Source organism: Pezoporus wallicus, unplaced genomic scaffold, assembly GCF_028554395.1.
Source record: "Pezoporus wallicus isolate ANWC-B61680 ecotype Strahan unplaced genomic scaffold, APGP_CSIRO_Pwel_v1 contig_642, whole genome shotgun sequence".
Taxonomy (NCBI): domain Eukaryota; kingdom Metazoa; phylum Chordata; class Aves; order Psittaciformes; family Psittacidae; genus Pezoporus; species Pezoporus wallicus.
Genome location: NW_026637470.1, coordinates 2,050,542 through 2,073,070, shown reverse-complemented (window position 1 = coordinate 2,073,070; position 22,529 = coordinate 2,050,542). Strand labels below are relative to the sequence as shown.

The window sequence follows — 22,529 nt, the reverse complement described above, 5'->3', positions numbered from 1 at the left end:
ATACACATTTTTTAATGCATTCCCAGAGATCGCAGCACTTTGACATTATGCTGTTCTGCACCTATCCAAACAGTAGCTGTAAGGTCAATTACAAGCTAAAAGTAACCCCTCTTGAAGCAGTAAAACAGAATAGCAATCAAAACTGAGTCATCCACTTGTGAGAATGTTGCTTGAGGAATTTTTAAATGGTAATTACTCACAAGAATCAGAAATAGAACCCAATTCCTTACACTGTACTACTGGAGAGGGTTGTGTAATGCATCCAAAATTAGTTCAGACCATCAACCTGACCAGTAGAGGGAGCAGTGAACCTGGCAAGCAATAACTAAACATACCTGAGTCCTCACATTGTAAATTCTTTAACAAATCATTTCAGTACTGAGAATTAGCCCTGTATCTGTATTCAAACAGATACACTTAACTAAAATATCCAACAGTGACAAGTCTAAAAGAAGTAACCAGGGAACCAGGTATATACAATCCAACTCCTCTTGTTGCTTAAAAGTTATCAGTGTTAGATTATACAGAAATATTTTTTGCTATTTAATACATATGGTTTTGTCAAGACAGGAATCAGTACCAGAAACAGACAAAGCATTTCCCTGAAACTGCTACCTCAAACTGGTCACTGCAGCAGGATGACATAAAATATTATCTTGCTTACATTAAGGTGTCAACAAGTATAGAAAACTATACTTGTAATTTAAAAAATAATTCTGTAATATTTCATTTTACATGAAAATTTGACCTTGACACTAATTTTTGTAATTATACTACTATTATAAATTTGTGTTTAAACTACAATTTTTACTTTTCAAGACTTATGATAATTTAAACATTACATGTTTTAGCTATTCCTAACTGCTGGGATTCACATGCTTTTAAAAACTGCTAACCTTATTAATATAGCTCTGCTACTGGAACTGTTTTGACACAGATGCTGTATAGTATGGGAGAAGATTATTCTCCAAGTTGTCACATACAGGCGAGTAAAAGTGAACTTGCAACTCAAAACACTCCACAAGAATAAGCTTCTACAGACACTGAACCTGAAGCCCCTGATTTTGCACACTGATCCTACTCCTAACGGATTAACTCATTACAACCTACCAAAACACCTGTGCTATTATTTTTCCTCACCATTACAACTGAGATTTTACTGGTTGTTACTGATGACCTTTGCAAATTAACACCTATTGTCTGTGAACATTCATAATCTTCTCAAATATGAATTAAAACAAATTAACAAAAACATCCCAGGCAGATCAATTATGAGGGCAAAATAGAGTATTATTCCAAAACCATTACCAAGTAAACTGAAACTCTGTACACATGCATTAAAAGAAGCTGCAGCCATCTGAAAATATAAGTAACTTATGAAACAAGTAGCAAACAATTATTTTGGCATTAACAAATTACTTGTATATTAAAAATATCTTTAAAACATTGCTTCATTTCCAACAAATTCTAGGACTTATGCAAGTAATTGAGCTATTTCCATTGCCTATTTCAGTCACCAAGTATTTTCTTTAGTAACTAAAACTCCTAAATTTCAAACACTGAAGTAATAAGATCAGGATAATGCTTCAGTGCAATAATCCTCAAAAACCCAATAAATAAGTGAAACACTGGGCTGATAACCCTTCTCATCACGGCTGCTGGGGAAAATACTATTTATTATACATTTAAATACAAATTTGAAATGTGTTGTGGACACATCTGCAGGTTTACAGGTAAAAAATAAAAATGTACGAAGTTGTTGTGTTCTGCATCCCTCAAGACTGATGCTTCTAAAAAAATGTCACAAAACACCAAGAGTTCATCTGTGTAAAAACAGCAAAGAGAATAAAGCATACAATCTCCTGTTCGGCAGATTATCTTTGTTCCCTCCCTGCATAAAGTACCTACAGTTTGTAAACAGTATTCAACAGTGTTAATAGCTTTAAGGAATGCGTAATCACTGTTCATATGGATTCATCCCTCAATGAATTATGCCGCTACACAGTAGTTTCATGTTTCCATAACCCAGTTCTAATATTCCCAGTGCCGTCAGCAGCGAGCAAGGGTCCATCCTGTCCGCTGCTTTTAAGTGGTCCATTCTGACTGGCTAAGTTTAAGCCGTAAGATTTTTGTTGGTTTTCAAGTTCAACCGCTATGGGTTTCCTTAGAATATCTTTTTTGTTGTTGGTAGCTATTGCTTTTTCAGTATTTCTGCTACTTTTTGGAAGAGTACTGCAAGCATCACTGCTGTCTTGTTGGGACTGGTTATACTGACGTTCTCTATATGCCAAGTAGGCTCTTCGGCTCCTTGAATGCCCTTCAATGTTGCTTTGTCGACTTTTAGGTAAGCCATTTTGCACACTTCCTTCCACACTTGTGGGAACATCATACGCGTACTCCCTCAATACGGCAAGCCTGCTAGCACGATGCCCCTTGCTTCTATTCTTATGGTGCCGACTTTGGTGCCCGTTTGTCCGGAACTGTACCTCTAAGGGAGCTACATGCATTTTGATATCATTATCCACAGAATGTTCAGTGAGGCTATTATCAAGCTGAGGACCTGTGTTCAGTGGCAGGGAATTTGGGTGACACTGAGCTGCTGCAGCTTGCAAGTTAGTTAGTTTACAACCTTGAGAAGAATTTTTTAGACTTGATGCACTTTTATTTGTGCATGAAGATTCTGCACTACTGTTAGTGCACTTAGGGGCTTCTCCACTGGTTCCACTGGAACTGGATGGCTGCACATTTACTTGCACTGAATATGTACTTCTTCCAGGGCAGCAAGTCGTTATCCAAGCATGCCTGACATCTTCCCTGTTAATGCAATGGTGCACCATAAGGAAGGCACTGAAGCTTAAGCATGTTGCCCCAAAAAAACAGCTGAAGACCAGGTCCATGGGATAATACAGGGAAACTGACATAGCTCCAAAGATCCACAGAGCAACATATAAAAGCAAAGTAAGGCCTACTCCCAGCAGCTGTGACTGAAAACTGTGCTCATTCTCCAAAGCGGATGTGGAAACTAGTGACACCGACAGTGAATCTTGATGAGCCAGTTCTCCATGTTCATTGGTGGCCAGACGCTGCTGCTCCTCAACAGGTTCCTTAAGTTCGTATTTACGTTCAGGGTGACGCTTTAGTTGTATGAATATGCTCAGAAAATACATACAGTTTATGAAAATTATAAAGCTAGCTGGTCCATAAAATGCTCCTAAGCTAGGCTCCCACGTCATCCAGCAACTGGAAAACAAACAAACCAAAGAATCAAAATTAACATTTTATCACAAGTCACTTATGCTTTATCAGTTCATAATGGTACTTTGAAATGGTCTTGGCTGTGTTACATTTTCTGGAAGAATCAGGATTAATGGCAACAAGTACTAAGAAAAGGAAACCCATGAAATCTTATGACAGAGCTCCCAGTTATATGGTACTTACTAAGGAGCATTAGGTCTGCTGCCATAATTTCGGATGTTTGCTGCTGCTGTTATTCCACAGACTATGATAGGGATCCCTCCACCAATAAGGTAGAACCTAAAAAGTAAAAGTCAGTATATTAGCGGCTGCTTAATGGAAATGGAATTTATTCAGCATGAAGAAAATTAGAACTTTCCAGGATTCTGAAACTCATCAAGTTCTTTGAGAAAATAAACAGGTTTGAGCTTTGGCAATATGATTCTTTTCCTAAGCCTTCGTCACTACAATTCTTTCCTCCCGAATAAACCGCCTCTCTCTCACCTCCCTTGCTGGCACTAAATGGAGGTACACACAGTTAGAACGAAGAAGCAAAAGTCGGCAGTCAGAAGTTGTAAACTGCTGGAAGAAAATATGTAAACTTAGAAAGAAAATAGCAATCTCTTGTTCCAAAGGTAACTTGCCCATATTATGGACACTATGTTCAGAAGATCAGCTGCAAGAACTCTTGTACCTTGAGTTTTTTTGGGGTGGTGTTGGTGGTGGTCTTATTTATTTGGTTTTAATAGTCCCTACAATCTCAAAGCATATACCTCCTGCTTCCCTGTGGTGGTGTTAATGAAAACTGCCTTCACAAGCAAGAGGGCATTTGTTATTGGAGTATCTTACTTTTCATTCCAATTTCTATGAATTCACATTGAATTCATTAGTGCAGATCAACAAATATTGATAATTGCTCTGATTAATGGCTCTTTGTCCTGCATCTTATGCTAATCCAGCCCAAATTCAGATCAGAACATGTAGTAAAACCTACTACTGTGACATACAGATTCATAGTTTAGTTTTATCATCAGGAGACACCTACCCCTATGACCCTGGACCTTTCCACTGTGTTCCAGATTATTCACCAGGAGTTACCACTGTCCCCCTTGAGACACAAAACAGCAGTCACATAAATCCTTTTTCTTAGAAGTCTAGGTACACTAAATGTATTAGTTGCTGAACCCTACCAAGATCAAATACCGTGACTGGTTTATTCTGTATCTTGATGCAGCAATCAGGACTTGGCCAAGTGAAACCGATCTCTGTGGCAGATTTTACTCTACTTCTCTTTCACTAAAAATAACTAAATCATTGCCTCAGTGACGCACTGCTACTCAAACATGGACAGGTGAAGGTGGTTCTACACAAGGCAAGCTGTTACTGGTGGGAGAGTGAAGCAATATGGATTGCTTGCAGTTGTAGTTCAGGTTGCTGACTGAAGGAACATGTTTACAACTGGTCTTGGACCAAACCAAGACAACAAGTGCCAACACAAAAAAAACCAAAACAAACCAAAGAGAAAAAACAAAACCTGTGCAATTGTGTAAGTCTTCAGCAATTCCTAAGAGTCCAAATCACAACCCAAAATTATTAAGCAATAAGGAGTTCTATGAACAGAATAGTAACCAAAAAACATACATAAGACATGCTGCAAGGCCAAGCTGGATGGGGCTTTGATCAAGCCTGGTCTAGTGAAAGGTGTCCCTGCCCATGGCAAGGGGTTGGAACTAGATGATGTTTAAGGTCCTTTCCAACCCAAACTACTCTGTGATTCTATGATCCTATGCTAAAGGATATACAGTAATACTATGACTCGGGTGTAGAATGCTGTGTGAACTAAAACTGTTCTTTATATTAGATCAAAAAGAGAAGAACAAATACAATGACATGGGTACACAAGAGGTGTTATGCTGCTAACAAACCAGTAAATAGCAAAATGTGTTCCTAAGCAGAACATTCACCCAGTATTTTTATTATAGCAATACAAATATTTATATTTTTATTTTATTTCATGCTTTACATGAAGTACCCCATCATTAAGATCTTCAGTGAGATAATTTGCAAAGCAGGTCTTTTACGTAAAAGAAAAATGGACACCGTTTCCTTTATTCCTGTTTGGGTTCCGCTGAACAAACACCATTTCTGCATGACAAACTCCATTTACTTCTTGTGATTGGCATCTGAGGACCTCAGGTTATTTTTACACTCTCTTGCCTCGCATGGCAAGGCAAAATATTTAGTTGGCATAGATTTTTCCCAGTTAAGAAATTCCAGCTGGTGCCAACTGTTGCACTACCTTCTCCACTTGGCTACAGTGAGCCACAGCAACTCCTCTTTAATGTCTATAGCAACTTTCTGAAGAAAACCAGACCCGTTTCAAAGTCTTCCTCCACCCTGTTTGTGACCTGTGACATAGTTCCATCAACACTGAATGACTATAATCACCACCACCAAAACTATCTTATTTCCCAAAATAAAGAAAAAAGCTTGTCTATGCTAGAGTGGAAGGAAGCTAACAGGTATGAAGTGCGCCTTCAGAAAATATCTACAGAAACTGAAGATCAGTGTAAAGATCATGCCTACCTATCACCTGCAAGGTGGACTTCTTCAACCTCCCAGACCACAAAGCAGAATAACTTACATTTGGCACCTAAGTAGAAAAATGTGTACTTACACACATTAATCAGGGCTTTTATTTTTAATGGTCCAAAAGACCTTCTGTAATTCTGAAAAGGCATATAGAAGAGGAATATAAACAGTGTGAAGGCAACAGAGAATTGGTTGTTTTGTCCCTCCAAGTTCAAGAAATAGGAGACCTGATAACAGTGGGTGACCGCTTCTTGCACAAGACTTTGTCCTATGTCACCACAAATAGTTTTGTTTTGATCATAAATTTAAAAGACAACTGAATTTAAAAAAAAACAAACAAAACAAAAAATAATCCTGCTATGGCTGTTCCATGCAAAAACATCACACATCACTCTGACTGTGGAAATCCCTGATCTGAAAGAAGCTGGACACTGAGAAAAATCTGAAGAATATGAAGGCTGGTTCCTCTGATCTGATACTTGTCTCAAGGGTCACTGCCATTGTCACAGATGAGGCGTCCAGATCTGAAATGGTACATACATGTTTATGTCTATGCAGAGCTGAGCCTGTGAGGCTGGTAATTACTGTAACATTTGCCAAAGCAAGAACTCCATGACAAATAAGGGATGAAAAAGAAAAAACTCACAATAGGTGTTAAAAAGGCTACTCAATACCCTGCTAGAAGCACACAGTTGGCAATGGGCATGATATCCTACAGTGAATACAACAGATTGACTTTTCCTTAAGAAAAACCCAGTAAAAGTTAAGTAATGCAGAGAACACTTAAAAGTGATATGAATATTAACCTTCTACCTTTTAACTTCTCAATTAAATATTTCTATATGCTTATATGTAATAATGCAAATTTTATGATATTCAGAAAAGCATTTTTGATTTTCTGCAGTCTCTGTACTTAGAAATCAAGCTTTCTACGTATTTGCCAATAACTAATCAAAGTTAATCGCCTTCTGCCACCTTGTGGAGGATTCCAGCTTAGCAGTTCTTAATTAACACACAGAGGCTCACTTAAGCTGTATGAACAACGTATGTTACTCTTTTCTAAGAAAAATACCTAGGATGAATTTCACAGATCATTAGTTTGTCCTATTTTGGTGATTTCAGAAGTAAAATTTCTAAGAGGAATGCTTCACGAAGAACGCTATTTTCATTTGATAAAGAGTGACAACTATTTTTCAAACTATTTGTAAGGAACCCTTGGAAAACATATTAAACTTTATTTACTTAAATTGCAGTGTTTATTGTTAATTGTGTGACAGCAGTTCTACACATTCTTTTTTCTCTGATAATTTCGTCGGAAGTGTTGCTATCTCTGATAATTTCGTGGGAAGTGCTAATCAAAGCCCCGCTGATGACGCCAAGAAGCTACCCATTTCTTATTTTACAAATAAAACACACAGCAATAGTCTAAGACCAACTGTCCTTCACCTCATCCTCTTTAACACAATACTGAAGAATAGAAAAAATCTAGAAGGAACTTTATGGAACTTCTGGAAGGAAAACGAAGCAATGACCTGTTACATTCTCTGGTCAGAATATAAGCTCAGCGACCTGGGAAATAATGAGTTGCAGAAACAGTCCCACCTCAGCATTGGTCTGGGTGGAGGTGGCGGCTCATCAGGATCTTGACATCTTTTTGCTTTTTTGGTTACTTGCTTGTAAATATTACGAGAAGTCACTCCCAACCACAGTACTGTTGCAAGAGTGGAATAATGAAGAATTATCCCAACCTGAGAAGAAAGATGTAAATGAATGCCCAAACATTTCCTTAATAAGTTAAAAATTAATCATTTAACACACAACTCACATAAAGCCTGAATTTTCAAAAGTTCATTTCAAGGTAAGAAAAAATCCCTTATTGTGACTGTTCTAAATGCCAATTCGTTGTGAAAAATAAAGTATGTTTTACAAACCCATCTTCGTATCAGCTGCAGCTGCCTCTAGTGGAAGGAAAATTTAGTAACACATGAAGGAAAAAAACCCAAACCAAACCAAAACCAAAAAGCATTATGGAGTATTATGGTGAGGGATTAGAAACTCCTATGAATCACTGGATGAAAAAAAACAAACCAAACAAAAACATTAAAAGAAACTTCACTTATATATCATTCCAAAGTGGGAACTGTCATTATATTGAAACACGGCAACTGAATTAAAGATGACCAAATCTTAGAAGAACATGTCATTATAAATCGCAATAAAGCTAGTGGTTTGTCTAGCAAAAGCATGGGTCTCTGACTTTAAACACTTCTCTCTCCCTCCCTTTAGGGTATACTACCAAGCAACTGAAAGTAATTACTTTAATACCTGTGGAAATCAGTTTTTACATAGCCAGTAAAGGCCACATAAAGGCCTATATATGATAATTTCATAGTAAGTTAGTCTCAAAAATAAAACTAATCAGTAAAACTTGTTTTTTGTGACAGCATTTTAAGCAAAAAAAAAAAAAATCCAGTTTTCATGTAATAAACTAGTTTTACCTCCATGGCTGATTGAAAATACAGAGAAATCTTAAAAAAAAACCAAACTATTTTTTGTCTAAAATTTTACCTTCTGATAATATGCCTGTACTGTACTGTTCTGCAGGCGGAAGAAGGGGTGTATACATATGTAGCAGTATGAAACCAGTAACTGATTTTTTCAAGTGTCTTCATGTTTACTTACTGCTTGGCAAATGCTGGCATTCCTGGTCTGAGTTATGCCTCCAATAAACATCACGCATGTCAGGAAAATATGAAAGCTCAGGTTAACTAGCATATGCCAGCTTTTCACACTGATCCTGATCACACTGTTAAAAGGAACAAATTAGACAAAGTACAACACAGCTACATTATCGTCTTCCATAAACTAGCAAGATATGCTTGTGATAAATAAGCTGTAATTACTATGAATGATCATTTGACTACCACATACTTTGTAATCAAATAGAATCTGGTCTTCATCAAGAAATTATAACAACCTCCTATTACCTAGCTTTATACAACTATTTAAGGCCTGATTCAAAAATTTTAGCCTTCAAGCTTTCACATCAACAAAAATATAAAGTTGAACAAATGAAGAGTTTGTTAAATTCTACTAATTGAACAAATGAAGAGTTTGTTAAATTCACCATTCTTGAGTGGTCTTTTATTCTGACGCAAAAGTGAGATACATGGTTAAAAACATTAAAAAGAGATATGCGGTTATGAGAGCTAAACTGTCAAACTCAAGAACAGATGAAATGGCTACTTGCTTAACTGCTAGTTTGCATCAACAAATTTTGTAGGGAAAAACCTCAACCTAATGCAAATTACCGTATCGTGTTTCCATCAAAAAGTATGCATGAAACTAATTTTTCAGTTAAGGTTTGATTCATACCTGTGATGGTATACGTAACTGACTATGATCATCAACAGACACATTAGCAAAACCATGGCAGTGGCATAAATTACTGGATGCAGAAGATCAGCTGGCTGCGTATATAATTCAGCTCCCGTCAAGTCCTGACAACAACAACAACAAAATTAATATTAGTTCACCATATCTATTCTTCTGAGGGCAGGGGCATGGCAGAGGAAACACAGGTAGTAACAGGAACCTTTTAGGTGAAATATGATGCAATATGATCTGACTTTGAAGGTGATCAAACTTTGAGCAGGTAACTGGACCAAATGACACCCACGTGTTCCTACCAGACTGTTATTTTATGATTACTGTTTGACCAAAACAGATAGCTGATAACGCAAATGGAATTCAACAGCTCATTAGCATAGTTCAAGTTTTCTGAAGCCAATCATCAAAACATTGAAATGCAACCTTGGACTGTTAATGCATGGAAGTGTTTCAAACATCTAAAAGGTGACTTTTTCATTTACTAACAAGAAGAGAAAAAAACAAAATAATTCTGTTTGGATGCAGTTACAATTTACTAGAGTTCCATTTCCATAATGGCAATGGTAATGGACACTGGGAAGTAAATAGAGAAACAGAAAAACACCCTTCAGTCCATTCCAGCACAAAACGGGCTTTACCACTGATCGTAGGGTTGCAAAGGACCTTACGATTGTTCAGTTCCAACCCCCCCTCCCATAGGCAGGGACACCTCACACCAGATCATGTCACTCAAGGCTCTGTCCAACCTGGCCTTGAATATTGCCAGGGATAGAACATTTATCACTTTTTTGGGCAACCTGTTCCAGTGCCTCACCACCCTCACAGTAAAGAATTCCTTCTTTGTATCTAACCTAATCTAATCTAATCTTTATATCTAACCTGAACTTCCCCTGTTTAAGTTTTAACCCATTACCCCCTTGTTCTATAACTGCAGTCCTTAATGAAGAGTCCCTCTCCAGCATCCTTGGTAGACCCCCTTCAGATACTGGAAAGCTGCTATAAGGTCCAACCCCGATCTTAGGCAAATCTGGTTTATGAAAAATAATTTTTCAGAACAGACAGGATACAGAAACTTCCGTCACATGTAATTGAGTAAGTCACTCTAAAACCTCTAGAGCTGGTAAAGTTCAAAAGTGCGCTGGTGGAAAGGAGAACAAATTTGGCAATCACAAAGGAAGGTAGAAAATTAGGAGGAAGCCTCAGTTTGTTTTGAGAAAAAGCACAGTGATGTAAAACCTGTTGTTATGGTTTAAGATGGATAATCTAATTTCATGAACAGAAGAAGAGCTCTTGAATCAAGGCTTATAATTAAATTAGAGTCAGCAGTCTCTTCACCACTCCTTCAATGGTTCTTTCATCAGAATATAAATTTGTTATTCCTAGCTAACTCATCACCCTCGTTTCAAACTAATTTAATCAGATTGTCAGTTTGAGTTTTATATACTTGGTTTTCTTTGGCACCTGGAAAACACACTTTGGGAAAGATCATAATATATTATGCCTCAGGCAGCCAGTCTCGTATGATTTCAACACTACCCATAGGTTGGTTGATATCCAGACAGAGATCCCTAGAACTCACTGCTGTTACAAGCATAAGCAAATATATTGCCACACAGTCAGTGAGTATTGAAGAACAGCAACTTACAGAATCATGGAATGGTTTGGGTTTGAAAGAACCTAAAGATCATCTAGTTCCAACCCCCCTGACATGGGCAGGGACCCCTCACACTAAAACCATGTCACCCAAGGCTTGAACACTGGCCTTGAACACCGCCAGGGATGGAGCATTTATCACTTCTTTGGGCAACCTGCTCCATTGCCTCACCACCCTCACAGTAAAGAACTTCTGCCTTATACCTAAGTTGAACTTTCCCTGTTTAAGTTTAAACCCACTGCCCCTTGTCCTATTGCTACAGTCCTTCTCTGGTATCCTTGTAGGCCTTTATAGTATTTTGACTGCTGCTTCCAGATTGGTGACAGATAACAAGATGTGATGCATGTACTGGTGTGAACTTTGAGAACAAGATCTAACAAATCACAAGATTTACAATAATCTTCTGAAACACCTGAGAAAACTCAGTATGCCTAGCCTAGCTAGCACAGGCCTTGACTCAATACCCACTAAACCAATGGAATTCTTACCGACTGCACTCACATTTTTAATCTGACCTATGAAAAGGAGTGAGGGGAGCTAATAATGCTATTTCCAAGCTAAACTGACCCTACATAATATTTCAGTAAAAAAATGACAATAAAATAACAGTAGAGAACAACACTGGGGCATTTACAGCCAACTAGAACAACTCTTGACTACCAGTGCTGTTTTTTTTTCCTGTGCTACAGGCCTATAATAATGAGGCTTCAGCTGAGCCTCCTGGTTACCTTAACAGTGGTTAAAATAATTTCCAAATTAATACAAAATTTTACAACTGTATCTTCTCAAATCACTAGATTAGAAAACTAGGCACTCCATTACAAGTTTCCTCATGAGACAAGACTTCATCTTATGTTCTGAAATGTATGAAGACAGGTCAATACATTACAGCCTGCATTCTTCTACACACATACACACTAAAGTAAAGTAGACCAAAAAAAGAGTGACATAACTGGTTAACTCATTCACCAGCCAGCCAGGATGATGGAGCATTGCATTCAGGTCTCTCCTGACACTACTGTTCATGTATCTGACATTAATGACAACTGCTGAATTAAAAGCCAAACATCTAAAATGAAACCCGAAAGAATCTCTTATGAGCCTAGGACCAGAACCCAGACTTTCATAACACTGTAAGGTTTTACAAATGAACTAAGTTATTATGTCTTTTTTAATTAATATATGGATAGGCATTATGAAAACCTTTTTCAGCAGCCACTTAAGACATCTTAGAGCTTTTGCAGTGTATTAACTGTGTGCAAGAAACATCTATTGGATGAATATGAAACACCTTATCCTTGGTGCCATCTTAAGGCATATCAAGGATAAGAGGGTTATGAGGGGCAGTCCACATGGCTTCACCAAGGGGAAATCATGCTTGACCAATCTCTTAGCCTTTTATGAGGAAATAACACGGTGGATGGATGATGGCAGAGCGGTGGATGTGGTCTACCTTGACTTCAGCAAAGCATTTGACACAGTCTCCCACAGCATCCTCACGGCTAAAATGAGGAAGTGTGGTCTGGATGATCAGGTAGTGAGGTGGACTGTGAACTGGCTGAAGGAGAGAAGCCAGAGAGTTGTAGTCTATGGGGCTGAGTCTAGTTGGAGGCCTGTAACTAGTGGAGTGCCTCAAGGGTCAGTACTGGGACCAGTATTATTTAATATATTCATCAACGATTTAGATGAGGGAATTGAGTGTACTATCAGCAAGTCTGCTGATGACACTAAGCTGGGAGGAGTGGCTGACACGCCAGAAGGCCGTGCTGCCATCCAGCGAGACCTGGACAGGCTGGAGAGTTGGGCAGGGAATAACTTGATGAAATATAACAAGGGAAAGTGTAGAGTCCTGCATCTGGGCAGGAACAACCCCAGGTTCCAGTATAGGTTGGGAAACAACCTGTTAGAGAGCAGTGTAGGGGAGAGGGACCTGGGGGTCCTAGTGGACGACAGGATGACCATGAGCCAACACTGTGCCCTTGTGGCCAAGAAGGCCAATGGCATCCTGGGGTGTATTAGAAGGGGGTGGTTAGTAGGTCGAGAGAGGTCCTCCTTCCCCTCTACTCTGCCCTGGTGAGACCCCATCTGGAATATTGTGTCCAGTTCTGGGCCCCTCAGATCAAGAAGGACAGGGACCTGCTGGAGAGAGTCCAGCGCAGGGCAACAAAGATGATTAAGGGAGTGGAGCATCTCCCTTATGAGGAAAGACTGAGGGAGCTGGGTCTCTATAGTTTGGAGAAGAGGAGACTGAGGGGTGACCTTATAAGTGTCTATAAATATATAAAGGGGGAGTGTCACAAGGATGGAGCCAGGCTCTACTCAGTGGCAAACAATGATAGGACAAGGGGTAATGGGTACAAACTGGAACACAAGAGGTTCCATTTAAACTTGAGAAGAAACTTCTTCTCAGTGAGGGTGAAGGAACACTGGAACAGGCTGCCCAGGGAGGTTGTGGAGTCTCCTTCCCGGGAGACATTCAAAACCCGCCTGGACACATTCCTGTGTAACATTATCTAGGTGTTCCTGCTCCGGCAGGGGCATTGGACTAGATGATCTTTTGAGGTCTCTTCCAATCTCTAGCATACTGTGATACTGTGTGATAATATTACACTGTTCTACTCCACCTACCCTCTCTACTCCAGCCCCTACAGCCTAATTATTTTGGAAATCAGCTAAATATTTAAGGAATACTAGTTTTTAGGAAGCATAGAATGAGAGCCACACACAGAAAAGGAAGAAAGCTGCCCCTACCTTTTTTTTGATTTATGATTGTCAATAGTTCTTTATGTAATTCATAATAAAATATTGATATAATCTTACCATCTATTAATTTACAAATACTCATTTATAGCAGCAGACTGAATATGCTTTTCATTTTATTTCCTCCAGATGACAGAAATGTGACCAACTTAAAGCATAATCTCTTTAATGCATACTACACATACAAATGAAGTTTAATTCTGAATTTTAAAGAATGCTGTTATGTTTCAGAAAAGGATTATGTATTTTAAAAAAATCAAAGAAAGTAACTATAGGATTATAACAGTTTGAAGTAATTTAAAACAGTACCTTCAAAGGTAAAGTTGCCAAGTTCTTTTTTAAAGCTTGCCATGTAAATCTTACAGAATCATAGAATAGTTAGGGTTGGAAAGGACCTTAAGATCATCTAGTTCCAACCCCCCTGCCATGGGCAGGGACACCTCACACTAAACCGTATCACTCAAGCCTCATCCAACCTGGTCTTGAACACTGACAGGGATGGAGCATTCACAACCTCCCTGGGCAACCTATTCCAGGGCCTCACCACCCTAACAGGAAAGAATTTCTTCCTTATATCCAATCTAAACTTCCCCTGTTTAAGTTTTAACCTGTTAACCCTTATCCTATCACTACAGTCCCTAAGGAAGAGTCCCTCCCCAGCATCCCTATAGGCCCCCTTCAGATACTGGAAGGCTGCTATGAGGTCTCCACGCAGCCTTCTCTTCTCCAGGCTGAACAGCCCCAACTTATTTATGCTTAGCTTTTTGGCATTCTAATATTTAATTCCCCTAAGAGGAATATTTTTGAAAACTTGGGTTACAAAACAAAAAAGTAGCTTCTAATGCACTGATCATCATAAAGGAATCCTCTTCCTTCCACACGATTACATGACAATATGTATTTAATTCCACACAGAGCATATTAACTACAACAAACCCCATACCAAATTAACACTTCACAATATTTCCTAAACCTCTTACTTTTTCTGTCAGCTTTCTGCTAGCCCACCATTTTTAGGTATCACATTTTATCATTTAGCATCTGTGGTGATGACTGATGGCAAGATAGCAGACGCCATCTGTAAAAAGGGAAGCTTCCCGGCCAAATTCTGAAATGAAGAGCTCTGGGAACAGAGAGAGAAGTAATCCTGCTTCATAACTGACAAGCACGAAAAGGTATCTTGTTCTCTTCTCCTTTAACTATTGCTACATTTTAGAACTGGTTAACCATTTTGTCGACATTGATTTTTTCCTTTTTCAATTGATGTCTTCTGGTAACAGACTTCTACACTAGTGAATGAATAGCTAATTTGCAGTGAAATAGCTATCTCTGCTTATAGATCACAGAAAAAAAGAAATACTTGGGAAAACACCTGTCAACAAAGCTAACAACCTAAAAAAAAAAACCTACCTTCTCTGTGTTAAACTTTTTCAACTTTATTTTTAAACTGTCATTATTAGACTTAAGTTCATAGAAGCCCATTTGATTAAGTAGCTCATTAAAATGGCTTCCTATAATATAGTACTTTTAATTTGAAAATTCTTTTGTGCCTAGTATATTCAGCAATTAAGTGCATTTTAACAGATTTCTATTTAAACCTCATCTTACATCAACATTTGTATCAATGCGAGCAAAAACTGAACATTTCTGATGCTCAATTTTGTGAAATGAAACATGGGAATGCTCATTTCCTTTAATTCAAGGAAAAAAACAAAACAAAACCAGAATTGCATTTTGAATATTTTTAAGTTCCAGAAAGAGACATGTAATTCTAACTGTCATACCATTAAAACAGCATAGTTGCTGAGGGAGTAGCACTGAATGGTGGTAATGTTTTCATCGGACAGAAGAATGCGACAACCATCAGATTTCCATCCCCCTTGTCCGTTAAGTAGATCAAAGTCCCACTGAGCTGCCACAGCATCTGCTCCATGTGCAATGCGCCGCAGTGTCACATTTATAGGAACGTGGTGACTGGCTAGGTTTAAACCATCTGTTATAAAAGAAATGCATTTGCACATAAATTTCTCAACACATAACACGCGAGATCCTAAAAACCTTTTATAAGATCCTCACTAGCTGAAACAAAGAGGTCAAAAATGTTCCCTACTTCTTAAAGATTATAAAACAGTAATAATAAAAAACAAACCTATCTTGGTAAGAATAACTGGTGTTACAACTGTACGACGTTTCCCATCGTCAGCCAGATTTGTGGAATTTCCTGTTGCTGGAAAAAGCTTTCCATTGCGAAATGCAATAAGCTGAAGCTTGTAGACAGATTCATCTGCTGGTCTGATTTCTCTTTTTTGCTTCTGGGAGAAGAGGGAAGCTGGCAACTGGATAGAAGCCTCTACAACTGTGTTCTAAAAATAAACAGAGTTTAAATTTTAAGAGAAAGTGAAATTCTTTGCAGAGATTAAATTAACAACTCCTCCAACTGCATTTAGCAGACTATAGGTTTGTCACAACACATCTGACAATGCTGCCAAGTAATCCACAATAAAATTATTGAATCCAGTTTTTAATAAAGAAAAAGAAATTGAATTAAAATTCTGCAGTTACCTGATTTATTAACTTCAACTTTACTCTCTGTAACATCAGTAAAGTATTATCAGTTTTCCGGATTAGACTACTGGCAACTAAAAGCAGCAACCAAGACAAGCAAAGAGAAATGCTGTAACTGTGCATTAGTACCATTCAAAATGAAATGCTGTGTACAAACAGGCTTTGACAACTTGTTTATAAATTATACTTGGGTAGAGAAGCATGCATGTAATTTCACAGAATTACATAAATATAATTTCAAGTATACACCCTACAGTGACATTCAAGCAAATTAAGTGATAAAAGCAAGCCAGTATGTTAGGGAATGTAACTGAAAAATTACCTTTAGAGAAGTGTTTCCATTCTATACCCAGCCATAAACATATACATGTGTGTGTGTATACGCTCACACACATTCAAATAAAATTAACATTTAGTTTCATTTTCTACTTCATACTTAATTACAGAATCACTCTGAGCAGAATATTTCAGATATTTAAGGAGACTGGCAATATTTTGTTTAATATGTAATGAAGGTGAATACACAGCAAAATAAAGCCAAATATTATTATAACCTAAGGAGCATTTCAATTTCTGTACTTCTGAAAAGGTCTGAAAGCATCTTTCAACTTAGTAAGTTTTAATAAAGGAAGCCACACCTACTCATTAGAAATTGTATCCATTAAAAAATATTCTATAATCAAGCCTTCTTATCCTTTGACACTTTAATTATCTCTTGCCACAGTCATTCTGGATTATGTAAAATGCTACTTTAACATTAGAAATAAATAATATAAGCTTGCTTTCCAAATGACTCATATTTAAGATATTTTTCCAGAGTCAGTACGGAAACAATGAGTATACAACCTTTAAAGCCAGACTTGACAGTGTATTTGAAATGTTGCACTTAAAGCTTAATTGTTTATCCAGATTTCCATCTGGATCTCTTCTCCCATAATCATTGAGTCCTGTACGGTCTGATGTAGCCACTTTCTGAAATACAGTGCATGTCATCCCAGTGAAACCAGCAGCCTTTATTACGTAAGCCTCAAGAGCAATATTTGGAGAATACTGTAATGACAAAAAAAAATCAAACGTTAAATAACTTTACATATCACAGGAATAATAATAATAATCTTAGAAGGGATTCTCTGCCTTAACAAAATAAAAAAAAAAAACAAACCACAAAACAAAAACACCCAGAAAACTGTTTATCTGGCAGAGATAAATCTGTTCAGAGTATTTCTCTTCTCCCTACAGAAATAGTAGGCATTTCAGATAATGCCAACATCTATTAAGAAAAATAAAAAGCTATTGAAACTCAAGAGGCAGACAAATGTCTTCTAAATAAATAAATTTATACTTACAGTAGAATAAACTTGAGCTCCATTTGCAAGCCGATACATAGCAATTTTCTGTAGACACTGTACAATTCTAGTGCAAGCCTTGGCTTCCCTTTGCGCCATCCACAGTACACGCTCATCAGCTAACATAATGTTACTTGCTATGTCCACCATCACATCACCAAGCTAGCAGAGAAGAGAAATAAAACTATTTTATATCTCTGAAAGCATTCATCAGGTAGGATCATTCTCAGAAAATTCAGAGACTTGTCAGCACAAAAACCAAAAGGAAATTGGTTGTTCCTATTTCAATCACCTGCTTGTCACATTGAGATATGGAAATTCTTTTGACTCAAGCATTTACCTTCTTTCAAGAAAAATTTTATGCCAATGTAATCTGTCTGTTTATATTACACTTAGAAAACAAAAACATTAGAAATAAAGGTATTTCATTAAAAGTAAAGAGTGTAATGCTCCACATTCTACTGTAATAATTACTTAAAAGAACTACTTATAATCTACTTTAGACGTTATATTTATTAAAACAAAATTAAAATAAAAAATAAACTATAAGTCAACAATAAAGCAGTTTGCATGTATGGGGGAAGATAAGAAAAGAGTAATACAGGCAAAGATGGGGAAGCAATCCTTCCGCTTTTCCTCCTTTTGCTATGTCTGCCTTTTCTTTTACTGCTTCCTTACTTGCCTTCATTTTTGCATGACCTGTTTTAGGTCACAGGTTTTACATGAGACAGCAAATACCCGTAGACACCAGAGCTGCTTTCAAGCCACCAATTATGTTGTTGTAAGTTTATGCTCACAATTCTTCCCCTGTCTTCTGCATGACAGACAAATATAAACTATAAAGGGAATTTATTTAGGCCACAACTCTACCAAAATTAATGAGTACCTACAATGACAACACTGACCTTCACTGGATTTTCATGACATTTAAGAAACAGTGGCAAATACTGGACCAAAAGAGAAGGTGCATGTATTTTCTAGTTGAATTGTCTGAAATGCAATTCACAGTGACTAAATTTAGGGACTACAATTTTCTGCTAAAAGAGAAACAGGGTGGGGTGTGGAAGACAAATCCTTTGCCATCCAGATCAATTTCTTTTCAGAATATTACTAGTAAGGACAGAATACAGTCAGCTGTTGTAATTTTTACATCTTTAAAAATAAAGGCAAGAACTAAATATAAAAATATTTACTGTTTTAGGAACTGCCTCTTGTAAGGACAGAAACTATAGTCAGTAAACATTCTCAACAGCTAACAGAGCCTCAAAGAGCATTTGCAGGTTGTAGACCTTTAAATTCTCAAGAACAAATCAAAGTTAAATTAATTGAAGATGTTTATTATGATATAACGACTTAGAAAGTGGTAACATGTTTTACACATCAACAAATGATGGGTTTACAATAAAGTATCAGTATTAAGATCCTGAAGTCACTGGACTCAAGTTGTTTCATACTGTTAAAAAAAATATTACACATTTCTTCCCCAGCTTATCAAGGTACAGACAAGGTTTTTTTTGCCAACTCTATTCTAACTTAAGACCATCTGCCGAGAACTTTCTGAACATTTGTCTTCAAATTGCTGCTTCTAACATGCAAAAGCTAGTAAATTAAGCTTTTTATAAATTACAGTATTTCTCTTAAAATGCTGTAACACAAACTAAAGAACAGTAACATGGTATGTGAATACAATAATAAGAAAAAGTTTGCAGAGCAATACCCTAATAATAACTAAGTCTTATTATAGATGCTAAAAATTACATGAAATGATACTCATATTCCTTGGATATAACAACAAAGCAAAAGTTGACTTCAAATAAAAACAATTAAGACCAAAACTACCTAAGAATTTTTTCGTATCATCTATATACCTTCAGACATGGCAATGTAATGCCAGATTGTGTCACTCTACAGCCAACAAATCACAGCCAAGAATATCCCTATAATGTAACAAATCATGCAGCAATCTAAAACATATTTCTATTTTCAACTGGGTACAAAAGCAGCCATTTAATTAACTGCTTGTATAATTCCAAAATACACCAAAAAATCCAAGCTCTGATTGTAAAAAGGAAGTTTGGCTTGAGAATTCTCCAAGGAGTTCTGCAAAGAATTTGGAATCAGCATTTATGGTTTGCTGGGGATAGACAGGAAAAATTTGGTTGGGTTTTGTCTGCGGGTTTTTTTGTTTGCTTGGTTGTGGTTTTTTTTGGTTTGTTTGTTTTTTTAGTTATTTTGGTTTGAGTTCTTTTGGGTTTTTTTTTGCACAAATTTAAAATTGAGGTAAACTTCCCAACATGCACTGTACAGTGAGATCAATATAACCTCTGTTCAGCAGTGAAACAGAGTTCCTACCCACAAGTGGTACAACCACTTGCATTTTTCTCCCCAACAATGAGCGTTCTCTAAGATTTTGTTTTAATGTCTTATATCCTGCAAGATAGAGGAATACTGAAAACCTTAGAGATACAGCTCAATACTGAATAAAGCCAGCCTACCGTGGTGGCGGGGGAGAACATAAGTCTTGTTTTATTCATTATTGAGAGGATCTCTGAGGCTTTCATTACTTGTATTTTTATTAGATAAGAACACACCAATGAAAACCTGTGTGACCCACTCCATATTAAATAAAAACAGACTTACTGTACCTATCTCCCTGCTCCAGTGCTGACCAGAGGTGTTACTCACATTACAGGTCCAGTGAATGCTGGATCACCTCAGCACGAGTGCGAAGTCTGTGACCATGGGTCAGCAACTTCAGGGACCTACTAAACAAACAAAAACATGGAATAGAATCTGATAATCCACTAACTCAGTGCCTGCATCTAATGTTGAGAAGGTTTCACTGCTCAAAATATTTAAGGACAAACACTTTGATTGTCTTTAAAGTGATGGCAAATTATCCAGTTACCTCTTTATATTTTTCAGCGAATCTTCCAAATTTCTCTATCATTTCAGCCACAAAAATAACATCCATCTTGTCAGAAAAATTTGCTGCTTCAACAGTGTAAGCCAAGAGCTGTCTTGCTGTTGCCACTGCATTAGTAAGGTTGAGAGGCATCTACATAGAGAACAAACAACCATTTTGAAGAAGTGAAAATTAAGTGCAAGATAGAGGCAACAATTCAGTAATTAATAAGCATTTTCCCTGAAGAGGACAGCAGTTCCCACAGGGATCACAGCGCTTTAAGTAGCGAGGGACTACCACCTCATCTGTTGGCAAAAATACTTCCTATAAGCCAGGGAATCAGCACTTGTACCAGCACCCAGAAACTGGGTTTTGTCCTGTTGCCCTAGTAGGGAGAAAGGTGTTGCACCAAGAAAAGGAAATGGGGAAAACCATTACTGTAAATGTGCTTATTTTCCTTTTTACCTGAGCCTAGGCAAGACAACACAAAGCTCCTAAAATACAGCATTTTATAGCAACAGAAACCAAAAGACATTCAAGCACACCATTGCTGTAGCATTCACTCTTGATTCTGTAATTACAGAAAGCATTTGGGATACATACATACAAACACACCACAAACAAGATAGATCCTCTCTATGACAAAGCTCATTATTTCATTCCTGAAACAAGCAGCATGCTGGAAAATTGTTCACTAAATAGTGTACAACATTAACATGACTGAGCCAGCAGGGACCAAAAATGGGATATTTCACATAGGACAGTCGAAAGCTGCGTGAATGTTATCAGCTCATGTTCAGATGCTGTTTATCCATGATAACCCAAACCAGAGTTGTTCCATCTCTCTGTTTTCTGGTGTACAGATATCTGGTCTGTCCTACCAAATTTGTAATGTGCCACATAAGCACAACTATGTATTTGTTCCTGCTGGTCTTAGCACTTGTATGTAGATTTGAATGCAATTAATGGAAGATTTTTTTTTTCCCCAAAGCACTAGAAGTCATGGATATAAAGAGTAAACAAAGTTCAAAGTCATAACACACACTTTGAACAAAGTAAACTTTCATATTCAGATATTCTGTATAATTTCTTTGAACTTTTTTTTTAAACATGAATTTATTTTCACCTAAAACTTTATTTGTATGATACACAAACAAGAACAGTGAAATGTAAGTGTTCTTGCATAACTGCTACGAAGGTTTCGCTCTATTTTAAACTTAGACCTCTACTTCATTTAAATTACTTGGCAGACTTCTAATTTTCAGAACAGCTCAACTACCTTTGTATTCAAAGGTGTTAAAGGTGCTTATAATACTGCTACATTTATTATTAGTCTCAAAGAGACAATAAATTTCTCTGCAGAATACTGTTGAAAATTCTAGGCATACTACACGTAAAAAGAGGAAGGGTCTAGTGAGTAAAAACAACTAAAACAGAAACATGCCACTTCTTCCTTAAAAATAAAAAAATAAATCTATATTTCAGTGTAGCACCACTGTGTGCATGTATTTTTAATGACTGCTTCACATATGGAAATTATGCTTCATCTGTTTCTGAAGATACTGATCTGACCCTCACCTTTTAAACTTTTTCAGTTGGCAACATTCTTTCACAACCTTATAAATGCTGGCTAAACAAAAGCAGTTACGCCAGACTGAAGTAATACAGGCTCTTGAACAGTTCCAACTCTATGGTACATAGCCAGGAGTAGTTATATGCCCTGCCGATAAAATTACCAGGTGAGGAAAAAGCAAACCAGCAGCAGCAAAGTTCTCAATAAGCAAACACTCAGCTCTTGCAGTCTCCTACAAAGGGATGCCCAGCATCATCTCCCACCTGCTAATCAGTCATTTTGCACTACCACCCTCCATTTCAGCCCTCAAGTATGTTTCTTGTCACCAAGCCAGAGCATGCACCCCTAGTGCCTGGAATGTAAAGCAGCAGAGAACAGTTATGTCAATCCCTAAGTTTGTTTTGGACAAAAACAATTAGTCCTTTCCCCTTCCCCCTCTCTCCCATACTTTTGATCTTCCTTACACCACTGCTCATTGGTCCTCAGGGAATCAGAGCAAGAAGATAAAAA

The 22,529-nt window shown here is 37.4% G+C and overlaps 1 protein-coding gene across 1 annotated transcript in view; it reads right to left on the bottom strand.

Moving 5' to 3' along the window:
* Window positions 1-1,656: 1,656 nt before the first annotated feature.
* ADGRA3 (adhesion G protein-coupled receptor A3) overlaps window positions 1,657-22,529 on the bottom strand; it is a 57,100-nt gene continuing 36,227 nt past the window's right edge. Inside the window, exons 10-19 of the mRNA XM_057405627.1 lie at window positions 20,450-20,599; window positions 17,542-17,703; window positions 17,042-17,245; window positions 15,780-15,993; window positions 15,415-15,623; window positions 9,202-9,326; window positions 8,509-8,632; window positions 7,429-7,574; window positions 3,439-3,534; window positions 1,657-3,240 (exon numbers count right to left, since the gene is read on the bottom strand). Of these exons, the coding sequence (XP_057261610.1) occupies window positions 1,998-3,240; window positions 3,439-3,534; window positions 7,429-7,574; window positions 8,509-8,632; window positions 9,202-9,326; window positions 15,415-15,623; window positions 15,780-15,993; window positions 17,042-17,245; window positions 17,542-17,703; window positions 20,450-20,599 (2,673 nt within the window). The 3' untranslated portion in view covers window positions 1,657-1,997. The remainder of the gene's footprint in view (window positions 3,241-3,438; window positions 3,535-7,428; window positions 7,575-8,508; window positions 8,633-9,201; window positions 9,327-15,414; window positions 15,624-15,779; window positions 15,994-17,041; window positions 17,246-17,541; window positions 17,704-20,449; window positions 20,600-22,529) is intronic.